The sequence below is a fragment of the Siniperca chuatsi genome, linkage group LG22, assembly GCF_020085105.1.
Source record: "Siniperca chuatsi isolate FFG_IHB_CAS linkage group LG22, ASM2008510v1, whole genome shotgun sequence".
Taxonomy (NCBI): Eukaryota; Metazoa; Chordata; class Actinopteri; order Centrarchiformes; family Sinipercidae; genus Siniperca; species Siniperca chuatsi.
Genome location: NC_058063.1, coordinates 18,378,381 through 18,406,269, shown reverse-complemented (window position 1 = coordinate 18,406,269; position 27,889 = coordinate 18,378,381). Strand labels below are relative to the sequence as shown.

Sequence of the window (27,889 nt, the reverse complement as noted above, 5' to 3'; positions counted from 1 at the left end):
AGTGCACCATTTACTTGTGGTGGGATACAAATTCATCAAACATCTATTTAGCAATTTCATCCTTTATTATAGTTCTATTTATAAAAGTTATGACTTGAAGGTGGTACTGAAAAAATATGTGAAGGGTCCATAATGGAAAAGAAAAGTGCAATTCATATTCAAAAATAAAGTCTTTATTCTGGTATTGTATTGTAGAAGACCTGAGCAGTAAAGCAAAATCAAGACAAACAAGTTATTGACAATGCACATAGACAAATAAAGCTTCAACAATCTGACATATATACATATATATATATATATATATATATATATATATATATATATATATATATATATATAAAACAACAAAACTTTTTAAAAATCAATTGTTGTCAGGTTAACCTCACTGACCTCAAGCTGAAAATACTCAGATACATTGCTCCTGTGTTGCCATCTAAAGGACATTTATGATTACTGCAGTTGGATCCAAGTTAAAATTGCATTAAAAACTATTAAGAGTTTTCCTGCTAGTGTGCTTTTTATTCATCTTGGACTAAAACCATTGCCTCAGGTTCATCATCCAGCATCTAAAATGCTTCCAGGACAAACGTGCCACAGCTCGTTACTATGAGTCAACCATCTTTTTGTTGGATCTCTGGTTAGTTTCTGCAATAAACAGGTAATATTTCACAATTAAACACTTCATCTGGATGAGCTTTGAGTGAACTTTACTGAGAAATACATTTGTCCCAAAAAATCTACTTCAGATTCTAGAACAACATTATTGCAGTAAAACACACTTCATTGAAAATGTCAGGCAGTGGCAGTCAGCCTGGAGGTAACGTGTCAGTGGATATCAATATTTTTGCTCTTTTGTGTGTGTGTGTGTGTGTGTTTACTAGTCATTACAAATATGATCCCATTAATCACATTAAAACACTAGACAACCATTTTAGCTTCATCAAGGGAGGAGGTGATGATGGTTTCAGCCAGTTGCTGGGCTAGTAGATGAAGATCGCTATTGTCGGCTACCTGCTCTCTGTTTTTGGCGCGCAAGACCCAGTCAAGGATGTCACATGAAAGAGCCTCCGCAAAAGCCTCCATCTTTGCACCATGGTGAGGTCCTACTTCAAAATAGTCACTTGCCAAATCATCTGTGGGCAGTGAGTGCATCAGATGCTCCATTAACTTCACCCGGGGGTCGTTGACGGCACTTTCTGAGTCGTCCGCTTCGTCCTTTGGGGTTGGCGGAGGAGGTGAAGGCAGGAAAACCTTCGCCAAGCCTCCTTTTAGCTTCCTGGCGAAACTGTGTCTGCTCCTCTCAAGCTCAGGGAGGAGAGGCGTGGTTGGAGGGGCGTCCGGGTAGTCGAGGGATCCCACGACGGGGAGCCCTGACTGGGACAGAGGTGGGTAGCAGGGCTGGGTGTCTTTGGAAGTCTGGATTTCTTTGCCTGGATCCATCTCTGTGTTCATGCCCCAAAAGTGTTTTTCGCTCTCAGATTCATCCATAAAAGACTGTTCACCATCCATCTTTACCCCAGCTGATCTTGAACTCTGGAAACCCTCTAGGTGATCCTCCACGTTTTGACCTCTACACACCTCCCTCAGAGCAACCTCAATCACTGCTGAGGCTAACTCTTCAGCTAACATCTCCTGGCTTTGATTAAATCCGGACACCCCACAGCCCGCCTCAGGTTCCGCCATTGCCATTTGGCTTATAAACGACTGGATTATGTTCTCGGTCATATTTTGGGCAAACTTCTCAAGGACCTCATTGTTTTGGTGGCTTCTCTTAAGGCCTTCAGAAATGCCAACGTTTTCTGGAGTGGGCTCTGGCAACCTTAGATCTGCACTCAGTGCCTGCATCGGATCCTGTGAGGATAAAAGCAATAATCTTAGTAAAAGTGAAGGAAATATTGTTTTTCCTGGAGCCTCTTTTTTTGGTGGAAGAATATGGTAAAGGCCAGTACAAGGCACAAGCACAGAAAAGAGCCCAAAGATGGTTGTAACCACTGCCTCGTTCCTATAATTAGTTCATTTTTGTATTTTTATTAGAATATTTCTTGCCAACATGTTCAGTTAAAGCCAGGCAGGACATAAATATTTCCCCTAAATGGTGCAGCATTTCCCTTTTAGTCTCTGCTCTACAAATATTTCTACATTCCTCGCCTGTTTCAGATTAGAGAAGAAATAGATAAGCTACAAATTGAAAGAATGTTATATTGTGTGTATAAGAAACAGCAAAAGAGAAAGCAATCAAGATGTATGTAAAACAGAGGAAGAAAACACAGGAACAGAGCAGAAAGTCCCCTCTGCAGCCTCAGATGGAAAGTAAGATTGAGGCCTCGACCACAGCCTGTCACCATATGAGCTGTCAGCCAGCCAGGATGTGACAAGCAGGAAGTTCAGTTTGGTATTAGATTAGCACAAAAGAACTGCTGGTGTCCACAGCAGCAACCTGACATTTCTCTTAACTCAGTTTGTTCACATCTGTAGTTAATGGAGATAGAGCTTCGTTTAATAATTGTAACTTCAATTCAAAACAGAAATAAAGCAAAGTAAATGTTACATGAAGAGTATTATGCTGTTGATCTCTGATGCATAGATGAAATCTGTATCTGTTTCAGTACAATGGAAAAAAAAAAGCTTTGGACAGACACATGAATGTTTGAAAGGGTCTTTGTTTCACTGAGCTTGATTCAGCAAACAGGTTTTTTCATCCAGTGAAAGACCAAGCCTGCAAGTGTGTAATTAATATGAAATAACATGGAAACTCATATTGAAACTCATCATTGCTCTCCAGGGCATGGATTCACAAAGCTTTATTTTTTTTTTTAGTTTTTTGTAACTGCTGTCATAGTCAGTCTTATGGATAAAAAGACTTTTGATTCTTGAAAGCTGTGTGTTCCAAAAAGGTTATTTTCATCTGTCTTTCCCAAATTCTCATTCTCAGAGAGTTTATCTCTTTCCTCTCTAAGCTCCTTCTTCATGCAGCCAAAGCGAATGACATTAAAGAGGTAGCTTTACCAAATGATTGTAGTCTCTTGGTGTGTGTGTGTGTGTGACGAACTTGTGTCACAGTATTATCCTGCAATTACTTACTTAGTGGACGATAGCCCGAGTTCAAAATGGACAGAGCCCAGAGAGGAGGACAAGATAGAGAATGAAGCGCAGATGTGGAACAAATTACAGCTAAAACAAAGAATGTTTTCTCTTGGCAATCCGACTTGGACATCCTGATGGGCAAACTAACGTGTATGAGATGAGGATGCTTCCTCCTTCCTTTATTCTTGGGTGTTCTTGTGTCACACAACCCTGTCTAAGCAAATTCTGTTGATTATGCTGGTACCTACTAATTTGAACACACCTCACCAACAGTCTCTTCTAACATCCAAAGTTTCTACAAAGATTTCTACCAGCACAAAGGCCAATAAGTGTGTTGCAAAATATTGTTGGAAATGCAATGCCTCAGATGACCTTTCATTCAAACTGTGTTTCTTCCACACCCATTTTCAGTGTTGTTAATGAAATGTGACAAATCCAAAGAAACCTCCTGAAAGGGAGTATTTAGGGTTTTAGAATCCACTTTTGGTGATTTATTACCAAAAATATTATGTATCATCTTTTGTTTTCTACACTGCAAGAAATTAGTTACCCTTTGTTAGCCCAAGAAAAAACTGGACAGATAAGACCAGAGATTTAACACTACAAAAGTAGATAAAACAAGAAAATATATAAAGGTTTCTTTACCCAAAAGATTTATGAATTATGGCAGATCAAAAGGTCAACTTCTGATTTATCATGATACCTCGCGAGACGCAGAAAGAATCTGGAGGGCTAGTTGGATAAAATTAAAGCCAGTTACGTAAATGTACTACAAAAAATGAAAACAAGATACAGGAAGCATCAGTCAGCGCATACTGCCTGTAGTACCAACTTACCAGTTAAGTAACGGGGTGATGGTTCGCTCTGTGGTGTCTCCGATGCGAATGAGTTTACACGGAAATGGTTTGACAAATGAGTCAAACACTCACTTCCTGTGTGTGTGTGTGTGTGTGTGTGTGTGTGTGTGTGTGTGTGTGTGTGTGTGTGTGACAGAGAGAGATAGAAAGGCAGAGTAAGAGAGATTGCGTGTTTGTGTGTGAGTGTTATTTGCAGCATTGACAACATGAGCAAATGACAAATACATATACATTATGTAAACAACCTGCTTCGGGTTTATAGAAAATCATTCTGCCTGTTTTATTCTTTTGCTTTGTTCATAAGGTCAAAATGATGAAGAGATGGTCACAAGAGGAAGAAGAGGAGGAGGAGGAGAGGATGTGGAGGAGGTAAAGCATCTCAGAGTCAGACCAGAACCTCAGCCAAATAGAATTTTAAATACAGTGCTTTTATGGTTTTACTCCAGTTTGGTGGACAACAGCCAGGCAATTTCAGTGGTGGGTACCTATAAAGTATTATAAGTAAAAGTGCTCAATGCAGAAAAATGTGCCCTGTGACTGTTATACTATTATATTGTCATGGTTTGAGGGTTTGGTTTAGGCATTTCCTGTTTTATTTTGATAAACACTGTTCTCCTCATGTGTCTTGTAGTTTTACTGCCTGTCTTTGGGTTGTTTTCCTTCCACTCTTGATTACTTGCCCCGCCCTGATTAGTTTCACCTGTGCGTTGTTAGCTCCCCTCACCTAGAGTGTATATAGTCTGTGTGCTTCGCTTGTTTATTTGTCAGTTCATTTTTGTCTTTATGTCAAGTGTCCTGACCTTTGTTTCCTGTGTTCCCACAGTGTTCTTTTGGATTGATTCTCTGTTTCTCTTGGACCTCGCCTTTGTATTTTTGAATTCCGATTATTGCTTGCTCCCTTGTTCTTGTATGTTGGACCGCTTCTCTGGTTTTGACCACTGCCTGCCTGATATCCGTGTAAGCCTTTTTCATCATTAAATCATTGAACTGTACCAGCCTGCCTCAATTGTCTGCGTTTGGGTCCAATCCCTTGTTTTCCCCCTGCTACTCTGCTTGACACTTATAACATATATCAGGCCTATTCAATTGGCGGCACGCGGGCCACATCCGGCTCAGAAGCAACCTCCGAGTGGCCCAGCATACATAAATCTGATGTATGACAAAATAAGTAAACTACATATATATGTATAGAAGTAGCTATCGAGTGAGCCATCTCGCTTCCTTCTCATCTCTGTTGAGAGTTGCTCAGTACCGATCGGGCAGGATGTTTACGGATGTAGCGACATGGCCGATCATATCTTTCACAAATCAACGTTTTCTCATGTGAGTTCTGACCACACTTAGTAGCTTTTCAAAACATCTGGCTATTGACAGTCACAAGTAGGGAAGTGCTCTACTGAAAATATGTCTCATTACTGTAGTGAAGTAAAAAGTACAATATTTCCCTCTGAAATGTAATAGAGTATAAAGTGACATGAAAAGTAAATACTCAAGGAGAATACAAGTACCTCAAATGTGTATTTAAGTACAGTATGTGAGAAAATTTACTTATTTACATTCCACCACTGGACAATTTAGACAATCCAACAAACTGGTCAGTTTTATTTAATTTTCTTATGATGCATTACTTCCATGGCCTTGAATTTAGTCTCCAAACCCCACCCATGCGGATTTCTTAGCAGCTTCAACTAAATCCTAATAATTATATAACTATTCCTCCCAGCTCTGACGGAGACACAAGCAATCTGGATAGAAACTGCTCTCATAAGAAGGCTTTTTGTCTTGGATGAGGACACCAGGGAGTGGACATGAAATAAAAGCAATGTTGTGAGATGATATCTCTCTGTGGACTTCGTTAGATGCCAGATTGCACTGTGTGAACTGCAGGCCTTGAAGCTGCGTCAGAGTATCCTGTTCAAATAAAGTGAACGTGGGGTGAGTGTTTAAATGGACTGGGCCCAGGGACTTGTTTGTTTTTTGTTGAACCTGTTCATTTTTTGCTTCACATGGAATTGAAACAAAAACCAAGCAATGTTTGTTCGTTTTGGAGTTTAATGATATTGTGTCCAGAGAGACTTAGTGTGTTTAAAGGGCGTATTCAGAAATGACATAGCTCTTTATGGCATTAATAGTGTTCTTTAAGTCAGAAGAGGATTAAAATGAATTCATCTAAAAGTTATTTCACTCTCTTAACAAGACTGAGATACACTTTATGGCCTCTATTCCCGTTATTCAGACAAGAATCAAAGATGACCCTCCCAAACTAATGGCAGCTGGATGGATGTTAGCTGCCAGCTTCCCCTGGTGTACATCCCGGATCTGCTCTCTGGGTGCACAAATGTGATTTTATGACCCTCTATTATCCAAACTGTAACTGCAGTAACTCTGTGTTGTGGGCCCACTGTGCTCTTTCTGCTCCAGTTCAGGAAATACTTATCTGAGTGTCGGTGAGCTCATTGCTCAACGTTATCATTCAAATAGATTTTAAGGGTCATTTCAGTCTTGTGTGCGTAAAGGCAGTGGAGGAAGAAGTACTCTGATCCTTTACTTTAGTAAAAGTAACAATACCACAGTGTAAAAATACTACTTCTTCTAATTCTACTTGAGTAAAAGTACATAAGTATTACCAGCAAAATGTACTTAAAGTATCAAAGTACTCACTATGCAAAATGGCCCCTTTCAGAGTGTTAAGTTTTAGAGACTTCAAGGTCCTGAAAGATGATATATAATGTTTTTATTGTACGCACACAAGTTAATCATTTGTGTATCCAAGTTATTATCGTGTGCAACTTCGCCGACTCTCCTGAAGAGAGTCCAAGTGAATTGTTAGGTCTCTGTAAATAAGATTATAAAGAGTACGGTCTAGACCTGCTCTGTAGGACAAGTGCAATGAGATAACTTCTGTTATGAATTGGCGCTATATAAATAAATTTGAATTGAAAAAGTACATTATGATGTCACATAAATCCCAGCAGAGCTTTGCACGACTACAACCTGAGCAGGTCTTTCCAGCAACATAACTGAAAAGGAGTATAAGTATAAAGTAGCATGAATTGGATATGGATATACTTACGTAAAGTAGAAGTACCTCAAAATTGTACTTGAGTAAATGTATTTTCCACCACTGTCTAAACGGCATGGCTTGCCTTACACAAGTGAACCAAAAAGACTAAATCATTTTAAAAATAAAATATAGCCTCTGTCTTGCTGTATTCTGCATTTTTGTGAGGGTTTTATGCCACATTATGTCTTATTTATCTCAACTATGTGATGTAAACTGGGAAAACAGTTAATGTCAAACCATCAGTGCTAATTAAAATAAGACGAATATTCAATGAATGAATAAGTGAATGTATTGAAATGATGTATTGTGAGGGTTGTGGATGCAGGTGAAAAACATGGAAGCAAATCAGCAAATGTCACCATTCACAGAAAGCTTGTAAAACTGCTTTGACAAATATTCTTAACTCAAGGTCCACTTACTAGCTGTTTTAGAGCTTTCAACCGCATCTTGTGGTCTTCATTGGCGGATGGAATTTGCTTAGTTGTCATGACTGATCAATATCCTGTAATTGAAGCTGTAAAACACCACATTTTCAGTTTAAGATCATTTAAGACCTTAAATTCAGATACCATAATTTCAATTACTTTGCAGTTCTTAAATAGATTATTTTAAATTACTTAATGAAAATCAGATGTGAGTCTATAGTGCATGTGTGCTTAGATTTCTATTTAAGATAAGGTAGACCTAGAGCTTTATTCACCAGTATATAATATACATACATGGTGAATTATAATATGCATAAATAGTAACAAAAATAGAAAAATATGTAAACAATCATATAAATGTAGAGTATGAATAAAAAACGTAATAGTGAATTAATAAATGATGGACTTGTTTGACAGAGTACTACTAATGAACATAATCTATGTCACGTGTATATTTCCCTTTTGTCTGTCCTTGAATAATCACAATCAATTGAAACTTCTTGGTCATGAGGAAAACATCAATAAAATCCCAACGTTTAAACAGCTATTGGTTACTATGTTTGAAAATCCGACATGCTCCTCCTCCAGGGTTCGTTGCATTTAAGTCCAAAGAAACGAGGTGGGCGGAAGTAATTCATAAACTCACCTCACCTTTTTGAATGGATTTTGCTTAACTAAATAACACACTTACCAATTACATAACATAGCAACGTAAAATATAACAATAACTATTGTTATTTCTAACGCGTTTGCGTTGGTAATCAATATTCTTCACATTGACACACCGGACGGAGCCGTTGTTATGAAACCAACGCTCCCTAGCAACTGCATTCCTTGCGACTTCCTGATTGGTCCGCCTGGCTCAAATTCCAGCCAATGAGAACGAGGCGCAGCAGATTTGGATCCGCAGCTGAAGCACTTTTGTTTGAGCTCCCGTCTACGAAGCGACAGAGGTGCAAACCTGGACTATTTACAACAGTCAAATAAACTACATGCGACGGTTTCCGTCCCTAAACGAAGCGATTGAATCAAACGAGCAGGAATAGTAAAACACGGTAAGACAAAGCAATAATTTGGGCGGTTTTTAGCTCGATATTTTAGATGCAGAGCCGGTTCACGTGTGGAAACCCCACCCAGCAAACACAAAGATGCATAACGTGTTTACCTACTCGGTTTTATCATCTTGTTATATGCAGCTAGCTAAAACTGTTGAACAGCACAGCAACACCTACCCGCCCTTTTTTAATTTTTTTTTGTGTGTATATTTTTCTTTGCAAAGCAGATCACAGTGCAGCCGCTGCGGTGTTTGTTTTCGGAGGATAAAGTTAAAGGAGCCAGCCATGCCTGTACCGAGGGGAAAGAAACCCACAGTCACCGCTGGGAGCACGATACCCAAGCTTACTGCAGCAAAGACTGAGAACCAGGTAAATAAAACATGCACTCATGTTGGTTTAAATAGCCTGCTTGCCAGCAGTGGGAAGGCTGTAAACAAAGCAGACAGTGCAGCAGCCGTACCACAAAGTGCATGACGCCAGGAGGGCAGCGTTTAAAATGATTGAGTTAATGAGATTTATGCTAAAATGCAAGCAACCTCCTTTCTATTTGCAGCCTGTGATTTGTCAGTGGTGGTGTGTTTTCAGTTTCCTGTTGTGTTGCAGGAGGAAGGCCCGCAGGTGAAGAGGGCCTCCTCCCCTCCTCATGGGGCCCCCAAGAAGAGGACTGCTTTTATCGACATCACTAATGTAAGTCTTTTCTTAGGGGTTTGGTGTTTTTGGTAGTGTGAACAGCATTCAAATTCAGGGTTAAAGCTAAATAAACATATTAGATTTAGCAGTTGGATTTAAGGATTCAGACACTTTGTCTGCAGGAGATAAACTATCCTTTATTCACTTAAAACTACCAACCTAACTACCAATATTTTCCAGTTGCCAGAATTTGCTGACAATATCCATCCCTGCATGATTAATATAATAGTTTCATGTTCGCTGGCTTTATAATAACAATTTTTCCTGAGTGGGAATGTTGATATCAGTAAAACCATGTTTGTTTTGGTCTAAATGATCACTTAGCCTAGTTAATATAACCTGGTTCAGTTTGCATGTGATGTAGGAATGTAAAAACCCCTTTCACACTAATCTAGTTTGGGAAATACTCTTGTAAGTGTTGATGTCTGCTGTACGTGGTTTCATTTTAGTCTATTACAAAACAGCACAAATTGATTAGAAACATTTGTCAGCCTGGTGCATGTATTTGCTACCTTTTTAGTCATAAAATTGTCTTCCTGGCTGCTCTTTTTAGTTGTTTTAGTACTTACGATGACATCAGTGTTTGCTTATCGATTATGTTCTGGGCTAGTTTTCCTGTCGACATATCAGACGTATTCAACAGCTAGCTCTAAAGTGGATGTCTGAGCCTCCTGACATCACAGTAACGGAGTCTCCTCTGATTTGATCTGCTTTATTCATACTAAAGCCACAACGATGCACAGAAAATTGACTCGTGGCGCTGTCAGGGAAAATTGCTGGAACATGTAGGCGTTATGGTGCATGAGTGAAAGAGTCCTTTGCTCAACATTTGCAAGATGTTGATAATCTAGTTTCACCCGAGTGTCCCTTTTTATTATTTACCTTACTACAATACTGCACATGTGATAGTGTGTTTTTTTTTTTTTTTTTTTTTTTTTTTTTTTAAATGACATTTGGTCTTGAAGGTCATTGACTAAACATAATTTTTTGTGTTTTTAAAGCAATTTTACCAGCAAATTTTCGTCATATTTCAGACCTGGTTTTTGGCCCAAAAACACACGAAGCAGCGGGAAGGACGATGTGTTGTGGTCGCATGTGTCATTCCTTAATAAACATGTGAAGGGGAATGACGAGAAACCTGAAAAGGCACACCTTAAAGGTTTTGAAATGTAGACAGGGGACCTGAAAAGTACTTAAAAAAATAAATTTAAAAAAAGCTTTCACATTTCATCAGCATCTGAGAGGGAGAATGTTAGGCTGCTGTCTGGATGCAGAATGAGTCTTGCTGAGCTCTGCATGTTCTCCCACGGTGTGTTGTTTTGTCTTAACCGCTCGCCGGCAGGCTAGCAGCGTGTGTCTGTCAGACTGTCTGCCCTACAGTGACGGCAGCTTCAGGACAGTAAGTGGGATACTGTACGTGTCTAACACTTTGGTGGCGGTCACCATGTGTTGCAGTGAGAGAAGCACGGTGTAGAACCAGGGTCTGAAATGAATACATCTGGAATACCAGTGTAATGCCATGTTCATATTATCACGGGAAGACGATTGAAAGCCTTGGACCAATTCCACCCTAAGGTGGATAAACCTAAAAAAGGCTGTTTACCTGTGGAAATTACTTCTGTGCATACGTGCATTGTTCAACACTAATTCGGCTTTAGTGGAATGGCCTTTTTAAAAATGTAGTCTCTGAAAGTGTCCCTGCTGGCCACCGTACACTCTTTGACTGTAAACAAGTCGAAATCAAAGTCAAACCATCGCTCTGTATTCATGAGGTTAAGTGTGTCAGCACTTGTCAGTTGGATTTTTCACACATTAACAATTTTGTACACGAAATAGCACAGAAGGAGTGTAATACTTCCTTAATTAATGTTAAAAAACACTTTTGGCCAGTTAAAATCATTTTTCAAAAGGTACATTTTTATTTATTTATTTAAAAAAATGTTTGACGCATAAGCTGTAGTGTGTGTGTGTGTGTGTGCGCGTGCTTATGAGCAACACACTGCTTCCCTGGGTTTCGGTGTGACGGTGTAATTGGGCTGGCAGTAGTTCTCCACTGTGGTGTGAATGTGTGTACTCTGCTACCTCACCTGGGTGTGAAACGAGCACCGTGTTTGTACGTTCTCCTCACAATCACCAAAGCTGCTGCTGTGAAACCAAGCAGAGAGGTTTGACTCGCTGATGCGCAGTTTTGTACATTTTGACTGTTTTCCCAAAAGACTCTTGGCACATTAACGTCATTTATGAATGATGATTGGGATCAGACTGTAATGTCCAAATCTTATTATACTACTTACTTAAAACTTCTAAATGTTTGTTATTGGAGAAATAGAAAATGAGCGAAGAAGTGGGTGATTTTAGACACAATCTATGATTTAAAAATCCTAATCTCAACTTGACTTTGTTCACAGGCTCATAAGGTTCAGATCAGCCTTCCAGGGAGGAAGAAGGAAGCGGCGAAGAAGCAGGCAAAGAAAACAAGCTCCACCTCGGTGTCAAAGAAGAATCATGCCAACCTGAAAAAGTAATGCGACCATGCTTTCTTTTAACCGTTTACTCTCCACTAGACTTAAATTCTTGCTATTTCTCCCGTAGTTATCTCCTCAGTCTTCAATTTGCAGCCTCTCTCCCTCTGCAGGTCTTCGTCAGTGAGCTCAGAGGGAACTCCGGCTGAGAAAGAAAAGGCTGATGCACAGGAGGAGAAGGAAGAGGAGGCCCAGAAGGATGTAGCAGCTCCAGTAGAAGAGCGGGTGGCTGCTTCGCCCCCTGCTGCCCGTGAAGTGCCAGCACACCTTCAGAAACAACAAGTAAGGACAATTATACACCCCAAAGAAGCTTCCGACCTGTACAAATGATTTGGAAAGGTTGTCCTCCTTTACTCATATTCTCTCCATCCTTGCAGATCCCAGAGGAGTTTGACATTGACTCTGAGAACTCGGAGGACTGTTACATGTGTCCAGAGTATGCGAAGGACATCTTTGACTACCTCAAACAGAGAGAGGTGAGCCAAACCAAAACACTGTTGCCAAATTCTAAAAGGAGTTTGAACCGTGTTCCTTGGATTCCTTGAAGTAGCTCTTTTCCCCCAATTTGGTTATAGAAAAGGCAATTTTGGAGGACAAAATCTGAACGCAAATCTGTTTTCATCTCATCTCTCTTCTGTTTGCAGGAAAAGTTTGTCCTCTGTAACTACATGCCCCAGCAGCCCAGCCTCAACCCCGAGATGAGGGCAATCCTGATTGACTGGCTGGTGGAAGTACAGGTGAGTTTTCCTGGTAGCCTGCTGTGTGTGTGATTTTTTTTTATTATTTTTTTGTTTTTAATAAGAGATTTCAAGGGTGTAAGTGGATGGGTGAGGTAATCTATTTGAAAATTTGAAGAAAAATCATTGCTAATTAAAACTCCAGGGGGTTCAAATAAACTTTAAAATTTCAAGAATGTAATTACAAAAATCAAGTGGACGCTCACTTTGCTGCTCAGTTGGATGCCAGAAACTAAATTACAGCTAAACAAAGTTTGTGTGTTGCTAAATGCCATGCTGCTGCTCCAGTTTCTTTCTTTATTCTGTTTGTGCAGCTCATTGACTGGATTCTGTTTATTTGCATGTCTGCTTGTTTAGGAGAACTTCGAGCTGTACCACGAGACCCTGTACCTGGCCGTGAAGATGACAGACCACTACCTGTCCAAGACCCCAGTCCACAGGGAGATGCTGCAGCTCGTCGGCTCCACCGCCATGCTCATTGCCTCCAAATTTGAGGTAAGGAATAAAAAATAAATAAATAAATAATAATAATAATTAAAAAAAAAAAGCCCACTAAGTCCAGTTCCTTCTTTAACATGACTGAAAAGTCTTTAAGATTTAACATATCCTGCCAATCCTTAGTTGACCCTGGCATGACTAAAAGATCCGTTTCTCCTTTTAAAGATTAACTCTGTATCGTAAAAAGAAATCCTGTTTTATTGGGTTTTGGGTATGATTTTTGTTTTGTTTTTTAAAGCTCTGGCTTTGTTAAAGTTCACTCAGCATGACAACATATAGCATTTTGAAGAACACCAGTAGACAAATGAAGGTGAGCATCAGTTAAGAGACTCACAAGCCCATGTAACAAACATGAAATGGGATCAAAAGAAAAGAGAAGGTGGACCTCGACCATGCTTACTGAATTAACCTTACAACATTAAAAAATCCCAAATACAATAAAGGAGGGAGGATTACACTCTTACACCAACTATAGTTTTCCCTGACACCTAAACCACTGCTTTCTGTATATTTTGATGACCCCGCAGGAGCGCAGTCCGCCATGTGTCGACGACTTTCTTTATATTTGCGATGACGCGTACAAGAGGGAGGAGCTCATCTCCACGGAGGCCACCATCCTGCAGACGCTGTCCTTCGACATCAACATCCCCATCCCCTATCGGTTCCTCAGACGCTATGCCAAGGTGTGTGTGTGTGTGTGAGGTGGACACTTTACTTCGTTTAGCTCTCATATCTTCCATCACCTTGCAAAAACCTAACTGCATCTCTTCAGAAGCCACAAAGAGCCTTTTTGTTTGTGGGAGTTTGACTCTGGCGTGCGTGCGTGCGTGCGTGCTCGCTCTTCACAATCTCTTGAGGTCCGCCTTCCAATATCTGAGTGTTTGCTGTGCTGTCTCTGCAGTGTGTGAGTGCAGGCATGGACACGCTGACTCTGGCCCGGTACTACTGTGAAATGAGTCTCATGGAGATGGAGCTGGTGTCGGAGAGAGGCTCGCTGCTGGCCTCAGCCTGCCTGCTGATGGCGCTAGTCACCAAAGACCTCGGAGGATGGGTAGGTTTTTAAATAATTTTTCTCCTTAAACTCTTCTTTACACTGCAGCTGTGTCCTGATCGTAGCCTTTTAGCTCTCTGTTTAGCTGTGTTTTTAAATTTATTTTTTTGCTAGAGCTAGGTTCACCTTTGTCACCATACCAGATTTTGGACTTGGAAACATTAAAAAATGTCAGTGAACAACTTTCCTTATTGCAGTTGACTTCAAAACAGATAGAGGTGTTGATGATAGCCAGGTGTCAGTTTTTTGTAGACTGTGTGGTGTTTGAATCATTGGAGGGAAAGGCTTAAAGACAAAGAACATTAATTACAGTGGCTGTTTTAACCCAAATTGTTGCTTGATCTGTTGTAATGTTTGCTGTTATTTCAGTGTGGTAGAAACACAAACCTGAGGCACTAAAGGAACTGATGACTATATCGTTGTAAAAGGCTATTTGTTTGCTCTACAAGTGAAATAGGCTCCTGGCACTTCTGCTGGCCACCAGTTAGGTGGATTTAAACTCTCAACTGTTTGACTAGGCTGTATTTTCAGTCCTGCATGAAGAGCCAGATTGCAGCTCTGTCTAGTCAACAATCCCCCTCCTTTTTTCATTTAAATGTAAATTGTTTTTCCATGTAAATTTGAGTTATCATTGCAGCAGTACTAAAAAGGATATTGGGTGATTTTATTTTGTTCCTGGGCTGACTCCAGAATCAGCTGCGGTGCGGATTTTTTGCAATTTATAAATGCTAATGTTTTATACATTAGCATTTATAAATTGCAAAAACCTGCACAAACACATTGAAAACTGCTGAGTAATGTAACCGGAGCAATGAAATTTGTATTATCTTTTTTTTGTAGCTTTAAGGATTCAACGTGGCTACATTTTTGTCTCGTGTTTTCTTGTGCTGCAGTGTCCCATCCTGCAGTTCCACTCCGGCTATCAGACGTCAGATTTGGCGCCCGTTGTCAGAAAGCTCTACGAGATGCTTTTAGCTGCTCCTGATGATAAACTGAGAGCCATCAGAAACAAATACTCTCACAAGTAAGTCTTATAAAACCCATCCATCTCATTTATAATGAAGTGGGTAATGTAGATAAACAGTCTTGTTAATTGATTCTTTAATATCTTTCAGGGTGTTTTTCGAAGTTGCGTCCCTGCCGTTGGTCAACATTGACATTTTGGAGAAAGCGTTATCTCAGTGAGATGTCACCTCCCAAAAAATCAAATCTTGCCAGTCTGTATATAATTTGTTAATGTTTAATATTTATACACATAGTCTAGTCTTGTCTTATCTATTGGAAATAAATCTTTAATGCCAGTTTGTGATGGAAAAGAGTTTTAATGTGGGCATTTGTTATTAAGAAGTTTGCCAGTTTAACGTTGTTAATAATGACTTTGTTTTAGTGTAACATTTGATTACACTTTTTTTACATTCATTTTAACTTTTTATAATATAAAAGACAAAAATCTTAATTCATTAGTAATCTGTAAGCCCCGTCGGTGTGTACAACAAAGTATACGTTTAAGTTAATGGTGAGATGGAGAATGCTTATTTTTACTGATGAATTATGCACTGGCCCATAAGTTTTATAGGTTCATATATTGCTGAAGTTAGCCGGTATGCATATGTGTATTTTCATACATTGTACAGTGTTTATCATGTTAATATTACTATGCTAATTATTTGTATAAAAGACGACCGGATGATGCTATGCTATTTTTAAATGGCTGTCATGCGTACTCTTAAAATAAAGATTTTTTTTTTTTTTGGTTATTGTTTGGTAAAATGGCTGTTCATCATTTGGGTTAGAGGATTTTTTAAAATTAAATTGAATCCAGTATCCTTGTGTGGATGTAACTGTAAGCTGCATTTGGTCAGAGCATCCTTTAAACCTGACTTGTACAGGGTGTGTGATTATGTTGTACGGCCACTAGAGGGCAATAATTCACCATGTTCCTCCTCCAGGCTCAGATACTTCTCTGCAGGGTCTGCCTGGTGCTTCTCAGCCCAAAGTGAAATATATAATGACATACGATCATTAGACAGGAGAATCACTAAAGTCCTATTTGTTCAACAGGCTACAGAAGCCATGTTGGGCTACTGTTGATTCTATAATCTAATATCATTTTGTCTAGTTGAGCTTGAATGTATGTTCTTGACCTTTTTGAAATTGAGTTGGACATAAAATTCTTAACTAGAGGACCACTTTCTAGCTTTTCAGTGTTATCAGGGTCCCTGCCGATTCTTAAAACGTCTTAAATTTAGTTTAGTTAATATTCAAGGTCTTTTTATAATGTCTGGAATTTTAGGAGGGGAGGCAGAATGAATGGGCGTTTCAATTATTATTTTTTTTCCTTCAGTTTTTATGTTTTATTTTACCGGTATTTTATGAATCCCAACAATGACCATTTCAAAACATTCAAACTTGGCATAATGGTAAACACTAAGTCTCCAGATGAAATCTCAAAAGCACAAGCGCCGTGCTGAAGTAGTATGCCCTTAGAGTCGCTGCTGGTAGTTTGGCTGCAGGTACGGAGATGATTTGTTTCTTGCGAATATGTTGCTCTGCAGTGGTGGAATGTAAATAAGTACATTTACTCAAGTATTGTACTTAAGTACAACTGCGAGGTACTTCTGCTCCACTACATTTGTCCGACAGCTTTAGTTACTATTTTTCAGATGACAGTTTTTCATACCCTTCCTGTCCAGTGTAAAGCCGTGTATTTCCACATGTGATTTTGAATGTTTGTGATAAACTGAAGGATTAAGTGTTCCTTTATGGGTTGAGAAAATTATCCTACTTCTTTCAGATAAACTATTTAAAACCTCTTGGATCCACTTTTTTTTTTTTAAGAGATACATGGTTCTCATAGGACAGCGACGCTACAAACATATAATGATTTTATAGACCATGATGCATTGCGGTAGATTAAACTACCCAACATTATATAAAGTAGTTAACATTAGCTCAACCTTAAACATCTACAGCAGTAAAATACAACATACACATTAATGCAGCAGTAATATTAATCCAGAAACATTATATAATAGAAAAACACTGACAGGGAGCATTTTACTGCAGAATGAGTACTTTTACATTTGAAACTGTACTTGAAAAGTACATTTGGCTGATATTTACAGCTTAAGTAAGGTTTTGAATGCAGGACTTTTACTTGTAGTTGAGTATTTTCAGTGTGGTATTGGTACTTTTTTTACTTTAAGGATCTGAATACTTTTCCCACCACTGCTGCTCTGGCAATGCCTTCAGCTTCCATTCATCAGACTACCTCCATACAGTTTTATTTTCCTTATTGAGGAGGCACTTATGTTAGCTAATGTGCACTGAATATTTAAAATATTCAAATTCAATAAAACTCTAATGGTGTATACTGTAGTGTACTTTGTCGATTTCTTTTGCTGCCGTAATGGTTTTATTTTTTCCTTTTACAGGTATTAAAAAGGTCTTAAAAGTCATTATATTTGTACTTTTAAAATGTGCAGATACCCTGTACATGCTCTACTAAATGGGCTCTGAGTTAAGAATTATGTCAAAATTTAAAAGTGTAGTGAAAGCAGCAGCTTAACAGTCCTCCATCAGCGTCTACACAGGATGCATTCAGGCACAGTCTTGAGTTGTAGGTCATGAGCTTTTTGGCAGCATATTCGGCTCGTACAGATGCTCACATTGTCGGACTGTAGTATAATATTAAATGTTGAAGATGGGTACATTTTCCCCTGAAGTTCAGTCAGTCCTGAATTAGATAATAGTGCATTTACTGTAAGTGTGCCATTCCCACAGTGAATCTTAAAAACTTTGTTTTCTGCCATGTGCTATACAAATTAACTTGCCTAGCCCTGATATCTTGTGATTAGCAACTAAATATTTAAACTTTTGTTAAAGCTCCCTGAAGGTCTGTCCTGTACATCTCAGAGATGTGCAGTAACCTTAGTTTGTTCCTTTGGTTGCAACAAAACTAAGTGAATTCCGTGGATAACACTAGGATGAATGTGATTGCTGAAGGCCATCTTTTGGTTGAAACTGGGCCATAAGTGAGCTTGCAGGCAATCTGTGTTACTTCTAAAGGATTTAAAGGGACATTTGTCTTTGTTTATGGCACTAGGCATTTTGGAAGCCACTTTTCTCTGACCGTTACATGCCAGTGCAATATTTTCACAGTCTGCTTGCACAGTAGATAAACAGGTTCGTCAGTAATGTTCATACCTGTTTGCATTTTCGTTTCAATCTCAACATTGCTTCTAAATTTAAGTCTTGGGCTTGTAGCCAAACTTTGACTACTAGTAGTTTTTATGATCAAACGCTATCATGTGGCTTTCCCCCCAAAATCCTCAGATGATGATCACCAGTGTAGCAGTTGGCTTGCTCCTGGTCTTTAGAGATTTGTACAGATCAATAAGTTGACCAGATGACAGCTCTGATTGTGAAATCCCCCGCTTTTGCTGCCTCATTCTACAGAAACCTGCTGTGGCTAAGTGACAGCCTGCGAGAGGGGGGTAAAGGTGTGGAAATTGATTTTGTGTCCTCAGATGGAACTGGGGCAGACTGGGTCTGCTCAAACTCAAAGTTTCACTTTTGACCATAACAAACTTTCTCTTGTTGAGCACTTACCTAGAGAGTAGACATGTTAAACACCATGTTTGCTTACATTTATTAACAGGCATCCACGTTTTCTTCTTTTAGTCACCTGGGTTTCTACTCAATTTCCCCCCAAATCTGCCTCCTCTTCTTCTGCTTCTATTAGTGATTTTCTACATTTCCCAAAGCGACTTTCAACAGTGAACTTGGCACTTGAGTGGTATTACATTCAGCTAGGATTTTATGTCTATTTGGCCACAGTGGAATGGAGTCTTGATCCTTCCTCAGCAACATTCTGTCGTTGCATTGCATCATGGTCCTTTGAGGCTGCTGCCACTTAAGAAACGGATAGATCTGCCTCTGAATGATGGATTTCTCACTTTATAACTGTTGAACTGCAGGTGCAAAGTAGTGAGTCTTGGAAGTACCTCTTGCTCTTAAATTCTGATGATTTAAATGAGTGTTGGGTTTTTTTTGTAAAATCCAACTGTAGTTCTTTTGGAAATGCCAGTTATCCAAGGTAAGAATTTAAATACAAAACAACATATGGATCCAGCTGGCTGTTTTCTAGCAGTACTAAAGGCTTTCAGGTATTTTTCTTTTCTTGAAGTACCTTGATCAAGGACACCTTGATGGCTGTGGTGGAGGAAAGACGGTTTAGTCTACGTATATACCTGCACAGATTTCCATCAAACCAGCGACCATCTGGACCACAGACCCCGTCTCTAACCTTTTAGTGTATTTTCCTTTTTAAAAGTTAATCGCAGAAACAGATTGATGATGAAAAAAGGATAATTACAGGTGGCTAGAGGGAAGGTAGTGAGCCTGACTCTGAGAATAGGCCTGTCTTAGTCATAAACTCACTGTTGTTAACACACACACATACAGTATATGGATCCCTGCCAATTCAATTCACTGGCCATCATCTCGCACAGACACTCCACTGCTGCATCTGCGCCTGGAGACTTCTGAGCCCATTCTTTCTCTGTTATTCACTCAATCAATTAAAGTGATTGATTGACTGCGATGTGTATGTGTGCTTGTGCGTGCATTCGTTCCCCCCAGTTCACTCAGAGCCACACATCCCAATAACTCAGTCTGATTAAAGTGTGCTGGTGGAGATAGTGCCCATTCGGCCGGGCAGATACGCATCTAAACTGGCGCTGCCAAACCGCATATGAGCTATTGATCAGTGGAAAGCTGGGAAACGGGCTTTCACTCTGTTAGCTTTGCACAATCAGATGGAAGTGGCCAAGAGCCGGCAGCTTTGCAGTCTTTATTTCTCACTTCTGAGATGCAGCTGCTGTTCAAAACTTCTGAGCTGGAGAATAAAGGGATAGTTTGGTTTTCAGGGGATTTTCTATTTTTCTTACTTATCCACAGTCACATAACATCTTGAATGTCTTTCTTAAGTCTCTGCAATGCCGTTTTGAAGCTTACGACTGTTACTTGCTAAGATGAGCAACCATTATCATTCAAACTTCAAACTGCATGCAGAGTCATGAGTTTGTCTGGCTTTGGATAAATTCCCCTTTACCTCACAGCATCACAGCCTGGTTTCAGAGAGTCAAATAGTTCTGATGTTTTAGTGTAAAAAATATTAAGTTAATTTATCTCTGCAACATGGATATATTACGAGAACTGGATACTGTGTTCCAGGATGTTTATTGGCCTGTAGAGCATGATCATATTCATATGCCAACTGACTTCCTGTTGGCTCCCCGCACATAAATGGTATAAAAATCATTTACTAATACTAAGCTCTCCAAGACTTTTCAAATTTTTTTGAACCCAATGGCTCAAATTTTGACAATTGTTTTGTCTATGTGCTTAGCTGTCTCTGTGTGGACTCTGTCTCTCATTTGGCCCGCCAAAGACCTTGGTGATCGATTAGTTAGAGCTAGACAGACTCTTTATCTGTAAAGACCTTTGAGTCACACTTGTTATAAATCTTGAATTGGCCAAGCTCGGCTAATCAGAGGGATACTTGGGGAGGGGATTTTGGCTGCAAGTAGATCAAGATGGAGCTGCTAAGGTGGGGTTTTGTCCCAGATTGCACTTCAACTGCTGCCATGAAGCAGAACTGGCTGCAACCAGCTGTAAAATATTAACACCTGAAATTGATTCCCAGCAAAGTTGAAATTAGGGAGGCTTTTGCAATTTGCAATAAAGGTTTGCCTTAAATTGATTCACTTAAAGGGGAACTCCACAGATTTTACACATCGAAGTCTGTTTACAGGTCTTGGGGAGTACTACTGCATATGTGAAAAAAGTTGTATAAAGCCTCTTGTGGCTCCAGAGGGAGCTGCGCCAAGTCTGATAAATTGCCTCAAGTGATGTCACTTGAGTCAGCGTTGGTTGGGGATGAAGACTAGAATTTTGAAAATGAAAAAAAAAAAGTTAGAAAGAAGTGAGCTTACCAGACCCCTCTGTAGCACACTCCTTCAGGCTAGCGGGTCGAGGCTACATTAGCTGCTACTAGCATTACACACCAGAATCTACAACTGAAATGTCTGCGGCTGAGTTGCATTGTGGGTAATATAGGCGCAAGGTTTTGACAAGGAAGAAGAATGTGTGGAATAAAAAGCTGATATCTTGCTTTTGATCCTTTTGTAAAAATGAGTACAGCAAAAATGAGTCGACAATGTTATAGGAGTGCAATGCTAAATCGGTGGAGTACTCTTTAAAGTTTTGGGTTAGGGGGTTAGATGGTGCTGCATGATACTTGTTCTGTCCTGAGCAGACACTGTTTTGTAAAAAATGATTTCTTAAATCAATATTCAGTTAATTATATATAATTAATTCAGTACCTTGATGTCTGCAGTTCTTCTGTAGGAGTGACTCAGTCCAACTCATCAGCAACTCCCTCCCTCTCTCTTTCTCCTTCTGCCCACCTCTCTCATTCTGTTTCCACCTCTCTTTTTTATTTTGCTTTAACTCTGTTTCTTGGACTGAACTGCAGGTTTACAAAACAAAAGCTAGAAACTACCAATTGTCTCTCACTGCATATGTGCGTTTCAACGTGTGTGTCACGGTGTGTTTCCTGTTGCTCACTGATACACGGTGTGTTTTGGGTCTGCTAGCGCTTGTCTGCTTGCGTAGTGTGTGTCTGGCTAATTGTCTTGGCCGCGCTGCATTGCCATTAGCATTCCCAGTTGGACGGAGACGAAAGGGCAACTTCACCCTGTCTGAGAAAAGAGGGATTGAGAGAGGAAAGACAGAGCGGGAGGTGAGAAAACATATGAGCCAAAACAATAGAGCTTCTTGGATTTGGCTGTTGCTTCTCCCAGTGATTGTGTTTGTGTGTGCGAATGGCAAACGTTTGAGAATCGAAACAAGCAGCATGAATATGGATGCAGTGACCGGGGCTGCAGAGCCAGTGAATACATCATCAGAGACACCACTGTGTGAGTGTTTAAAAAACTGGAATAATAACAGTACAAACGTCTCATTTTCTGACCTCTGTAACCCAGATCTTTAGCCCTTAATGAAAAAGGCAAAACAAATCTGAGGAACACAGAGTTTAAAATCGGCATTGTTTGTTGTTTTTATGGAGGCTGTAAACTTTAATGTTTTAATGTTTACTGCTGCTTTGTTTTATCATATATTCTCTGATGTATGTCCTGCTTTCTTGTACTTATTAATTGCAAGTGTCCTAATTAGCTCTGCACTTTTAAGTGCAATGTTGTTGACAATAAATGGCAACTACAACTTACTTTTGACCCTTTTGTTCCACGGACAAAACATTCTATTGTTATCTGAAGGCATACCCACTATTATTCTAATGCTAGGGCAAAGGGCACACAGTAAGGAGTGTGTGATGTAAATTACATTAAGTGCCTATAACGTGTACTATTTGTTTTGAACACATTGTGTCAGTATGTAATTACTGATTACTTTTATTGATTAACAGCAAGACTATTTGTGTTCATATTTAACAGGTTTGTGATCCATCAAAAACAAACTTGAACTTTAAACTGCTTGTAAAACTAACACTAACACACATCTCAAGTCCTCTGTTCCGGTTCCTTCGTCTCAAAATCAATGGGTTTTTTGAATGGGTTTTTGGTTAGATGCCTAAAATAAGGTCTGTGGTGAACACAAGCTGAAGAGATTTTCATGTTTTGTTCTACGACATAAACGTCAGTAAATACCCCACTCGTGTGGGATGCGACCACAAGTCATCGGATGGAAGTCGTTGGTTTTATCGTTGGTTTTATCGTTTTACCGACCGATGTTGCCCAGTGGAGACTCTGGGTTCGTGCCGTAAGGTAAGCTCACGTTACAATGATTTCCATGTCAACACCACACTTACTGGCTTTACGTGGTCACGGTGAAACTTTAATGATGCATAGTGCTTGAAGCAACGCTAACGTTAATGTTGACTGCCACATGAAGCAGTTAGACAGTTTAACATAATGCCAGGATTTTCTTGAAGCAAGCATTACATTTCGCATAACCAGAGCAACATTTCCGTAAACTGACATCTTAAAATCGCTGCTTTATTCACTGTAACAGATTTAATCTTACCCTATCCAAGAACTTGTTGATTTTGTCATTGTTTATTAGATTAAAGGCACTGTGAGGCGTTTAATGCCTTAAATGGCATTAAATGCTACGTGTAGACCTACTGACTCGTATAAGTTTTTGATTGAAAGATTCATATTTAAATGTGGATGTACTGACTATTAATGTAACTTAATTTGAATTCTGAAATATATATATATATATTCTTAGGCTTGAGTGTACTCCTTGCCTAAAGTTTTCTTTCACCTAAATTAGGCCATGGGCCAACTATAGTCTACATTACAGGAATAATAGCCTGCAAAATTCCATAAAGTATAATAAATAAATAACTAAAAATGCTACATTGTTTGAAGATTATTATGCAATAACTGTAATTATGAATTTACTATGAATTTAGTTTGTCTGCAGTTTAAGCAGTGACTGATGCCAGTAGTAAAGGAAACCATGGTTTGACATGTTGAAAATTTGAATGATTACATAAAATAATCATTATAATCTTGTAATGACTGTAGGATAGCCTGTACAGTAAGTTGTAAATTGTGGGTCTATTATAATTATAAATGATTTTGTGTGCACCCTGATATTTGTGCACTTGGTTATTGCATGTGTGAGGATGTAACTTCCATTAAACTAATATTGTATATCTTCAACTTTTCGCCCAGACGAGCAGACAGGCAGCCCAGTGCCCACTCCCTCATCTGTAGCTGTCATAAGAAAAGTCCCTGTTTTCTATGTAGCCACAAATGTTGCCCCCATTGGACAAAATAGTGAAGATCATTCTTACTGCCTGAGTGAGGAAAACACTGATGGGAATGAAACTGATCCACTAGCCATGGATGGAGAGGAGGAAGGAGCTCCACAGCTTATGACTGATAAGGAGGAAGAATATCCACTATCTCAGGCTGCTGTAGAGGGTCCTCAACCCCTTACCAGCAATGTAGAGGAACAATCAAGTAGTAAAACAGTTGAAGAAGAGATGCAGTATGAACGAAGAAATACGATTCAGCTCGAGATCTAGCTCGAGCAGTCCACAGCAGGGTTGAGGTCTCTCAGGGATAAGTAGAGTTACTGTTGTGACAGTTATTCTGCCTCTCAGCTGAGTGAAGGTGTTCCTCATATGGAGACGGGATTGCCAGATAAAGATACCTTCAGTGCTGTATGTGAATATGTTGCTCGTTTTGAGGGTTCCATCACATACGAAGCTGGTTGGAGCAACTGAGAAAACCAAATTTTAATTTATGACCCTCTTGAAACTCCATCATAACTATACACACCTGCACCTGGCTGCGCTCCCACTGCAGTATAAGCACTGTCAGGAACATTAATAGAGGTTCTTTACAGGCTCCTTTTTAAGGACCTACTCTGCATATCGTGGCATGCACTCCTTTAAACTACTCCTTGGGGTGGCACCGAATGGCGTGATCACATACTGCAGCAAACTTTACCCAGGATCAGTAAGTGATAGGGAAATAGTACTGTATTCTGGCGTTCTGGACCATGTCAAGCCTGGAGACCTGATTTTGGCTGACAAGTGATTCCTGATCTAGAATATACTGCATGAAGGAGTCATTGTAAACATTACCCCATTCCTCAATCATGGCCATCTGACACACAGCTAAGCACATGCCACAAAGCTGAACAGCTGCACAGAATAGGATTAATGTTGAGAGGGCAAATGCCCGTTTGAAAGAATTTAGAATCCTGAAATTCATCACATCTCATCTGTGACACTTTGCAGATAAACTGGTTCAGGTATGCTGCGCATTGGTGGACCTCCTCTCATAAAAGAAGCGGCAGCAGTATTGTGTAAAGAAAGGCTGTCTTTCTCCAGCCAGCCAGCAACACCAGTCTCTCTTCCTCCAACTAGAAGAAATGGTTTCAGTATTTATTAAGATGTTTTAATATGATTTAATTTGTTTTAATTTCTTCCCTCTGATTCTGGATCTCTCTGGTCATTTGAGAGCTTTTTTAAATACATTTTCACCTCATCTCTCAAGGTGTTTTCAGCAAGACACAACATATCAGGTCCTTCCCTGGAGAGAGAGGTTATTCTGGACTTTGCCCGAGCGCTTTCCATTCCTTCCAAATTGGACATTAATCAAGTCATCTGTTATTGTCACTCCTCTTTTCCAAACCAGGGTACTTCCTGTCATTTCTCGCCTCTATTGTAACTACTTCTGAGAGGTTATTTAAGCTGTGCAGCAGAACAAATTCCTTTACTGTCATTTCTCTTTGTTAGATATTGCAGCCCCATCTTCAGTACAGGATACAGGTACAGTCTCATTCCCTCTGATCACACCTTTTCTATAAAGTTTGTTCTCCAAACTCAGGCACAGAATTTACTCATTTACTTTAGCACTGTTCTTCTTACTAAACTCTGTGCTTTTTGTACTCAGTCATCTGCAGAAAATGACAAAACTTAGTAATTTAAAAGCCATTCACCCATTTCTGTCTGCCTCACTTCGTTCTTTCATGCCCTAAGAAACTGCCATCCTAAAATTTCGTCCTCTCTTGGTAACATTCTGATCCCACTAAGTGAATTGTAAGTTATTCACACAGTTCACCTCCCCATTAACATCAACGGATGCCTTCCTTTACGCAAGCTCCTGAAACACTTCCCACTTCTTTGGTAATCAATTAACCCGATCCCTTCAGATTCTTCAAAATGTACACTAAACATAGCAATCCATGTAGCAGTATTACTTCTACAACTTTATGAATGTCCCATTCCATTGCTTTAAGCAGTCAATTTAAGAAAAAAATTAAGGCAGATTACAAGTCTTATTTTTCTGCTTTCTTCTGCAGTAAAATTTTGCTTTCACATTTTCCCATTATTCCTTTATTGGCAAATTTCTACTACTCAAGTCAACTCGATTTTATTAATATAGATCTATAATAATAACAAATTTGCCTCTAGGGCTTTGCACATTATCTGTACAGTATATGACACCCTCAGTCCCTAGACCTACAATTTGGATAAAAAAAGTCCTTACGGCTCACCAATCAACCTTAATTTATCAAGGCATTGCGAACACTCAGGCACATGACTTATCTCACATTTAAGAGATAGCAGAGTCTGATTTTGAATGATTATCAGAGAGCAAATCTGCTGCTCTTAACAGCACATGTGAATGAACAAATGTAAGGAAACCATCATATAATATGAATGTGAAATCTTATTCTGGAAAATAACTAGCAACTACACTTATCAAATGCACGTAGTGGACACTAATTCTAAAATCTCAAAAAGAAATTTGAGAGTAATCTCTTCTTCTTTTTAGACTTTTTGTCCAAACCAGCCTGGTTTCCGTGGTGGTTTCTCTCTGAGCCCACTCCTCTTCTTTCCTCTGCAGAGTCTGCTGAAATGAAGCTTTCTCCTCTGCTCTTTTCAGTGCAGCCACGATCTTGGTGTCCTCCTTCTGTTGCTGCTCCAGCTGTGCAAGGTAGGAGGGCTTTTCTTAACCTCCTCCTCCAAGTCCAGGGCCTTCACCTTGTTCTTTTCCTTTGAGGGCCTCACTGGTGCAGAGTTTGGCTCTAAGCTCCTCAGTTTCACAGTGAAAAGCCTCTTGGTCCTCCCTGTGTTTAGCAGCCTGCTCCTCCAGGTCTTTCTGAGCTTTTAGGAGCTGCTATTGCTGGAGCTTCTCCATTATTGCTGCCCTCTCCTAAGGCTGCTCAGTGTGTTCCTGTTGCTTCCTGCACCACTGGTTCTTTAAAGCAGCCGTCCCCTCAAAGCCAGGTCTCAGTTCTTTCAGGATTTGGGAAGACTTTGTTCTCAAGGTTGGAGCCTCCTCACACCACTCTCTAGCAGGGTTGCTGTTTTGCTGCTGCAGCTTCTTGTTGGCCTCATGCAGTTTAAGATTCAGGATTGCCATGATCTTATCAGCAAGAATCAGCCCGTTAACAGCGTTCATTCTTTCCATGCGAGCCTCACTCAGCTCAAATTTGAGCTTCTGAATCTCCTCCTCATAAGACCCAGTCTCATTGCTGCGAGCCCATTCCAGCTGGTCTTTGAGCTTGTGCAGTAGAGTAGTTGTACTTGCTGTGAACCTCTTCCAGCTGGGTCTTTAAATTCCAGTCCTTTCGCTCCGCAGCTGCCCATCTGCAATGAAACAGATGCTGCTGGAACTGGGAGTCTTCCAGCTGGGCTTTGAGAGCAGAGTTCTCCTCCATCAGATCGTATCTGACTCCGCCCTCTTTGTGTTTAAAATTGGACTTGCCCTGGCGATGCCAAGTCCCCGCAACGTCCTCGGTGTTTCGTTTACTGCCATCCAGCTTTGTGTTGTGCTGGATCTCCATGTTTATTCTCTTTGGTTTGTGTCGCTTCCATCATGGCTGCAAAATATCTAGTGAAAAAATGTAACTTTCCATATAGGGTAGTACTTACTCTGTGTTTATGGCTTTTTGGTTTCATTTGCATAGAATACATTAATTTATAGAAAATATTTTGTTAAATAGTCTTGTATTTGCATATAGTCTATAGTTCTATCATAAAATCCAGATTCAACATTTTTTTTTTTTCAGATTAGGAAACACATTGCACTTCTAGAAGTCTCCTACAGCTTTAAGAATATAGTAAACTGTCCCATATGCTTCATGTTGAGCTTGTCCCAGACTCTGGTCGTCACCTGTATGATAGATGACTGCGCTGCTGACTGGGTTGAATTACAATTTTCAGATTCAACAGTAGGACAGTATCTCTGAGAGTTCTTCTCTTCCATTACACCACGATGCTGCAGCCTTTATCATCTGTCAGGACCAACAATACATCAGGTGGCTGATCTTTTCCCGGCTGAAAAGAGCA

At 39.8% G+C, this 27,889-nt stretch overlaps 2 protein-coding genes and 1 long non-coding RNA gene across 9 annotated transcripts in view; 2 read left to right on the top strand and 1 right to left on the bottom strand.

The window, feature by feature from the left end:
* Positions 1-4,897, top strand: part of LOC122870512 — a 71,976-nt gene extending 67,079 nt beyond the window's left edge. For both annotated transcript variants that reach the window (XR_006376590.1, XR_006376591.1), the window contains 2 exons: positions 4,246-4,310; positions 4,765-4,897. This is a non-coding gene — a long non-coding RNA (uncharacterized LOC122870512). The remainder of the gene's footprint in view (positions 1-4,245; positions 4,311-4,764) is intronic.
* Positions 152-8,241, bottom strand: si:dkey-171c9.3. 2 transcript variants are annotated; one of them, XM_044184743.1, is made up of 3 exons: positions 8,122-8,241; positions 7,425-7,519; positions 152-1,851 (listed from the first exon to the last, which is right to left on the bottom strand). In XM_044184743.1, the coding sequence occupies exons 2-3, from the start codon at positions 7,491-7,493 to the stop codon at positions 919-921; spliced, it is 1,002 nt and encodes a 333-aa protein (XP_044040678.1). In that variant the 5' UTR covers positions 7,494-7,519; positions 8,122-8,241; the 3' UTR covers positions 152-918. The 2 variants fall into 2 exon arrangements, with proteins under 2 accessions (XP_044040678.1, XP_044040679.1); XM_044184744.1 differs by lacking the exons at positions 7,425-7,519; positions 8,122-8,241 and adding an exon at positions 3,921-3,996.
* Positions 8,242-8,329: 88 nt separating this feature from the next.
* Positions 8,330-15,740, top strand: ccnb3 (cyclin B3). 5 transcript variants are annotated; one of them, XM_044184739.1, is made up of 13 exons: positions 8,330-8,485; positions 8,713-8,854; positions 9,089-9,172; positions 10,518-10,574; positions 11,584-11,696; positions 11,811-11,979; positions 12,075-12,173; positions 12,342-12,434; positions 12,792-12,929; positions 13,460-13,615; positions 13,834-13,983; positions 14,877-15,007; positions 15,099-15,740. In XM_044184739.1, the coding sequence occupies exons 2-13, from the start codon at positions 8,771-8,773 to the stop codon at positions 15,166-15,168; spliced, it is 1,344 nt and encodes a 447-aa protein (XP_044040674.1). In that variant the 5' UTR covers positions 8,330-8,485; positions 8,713-8,770; the 3' UTR covers positions 15,169-15,740. The 5 variants fall into 5 exon arrangements, with proteins under 5 accessions (XP_044040674.1, XP_044040672.1, XP_044040675.1 ...); XM_044184737.1 differs by having other exon boundaries at positions 9,071-9,172; XM_044184738.1 differs by having other exon boundaries at positions 8,346-8,485; positions 8,710-8,854; positions 9,071-9,172.
* Positions 15,741-27,889: the final 12,149 nt, after the last annotated feature.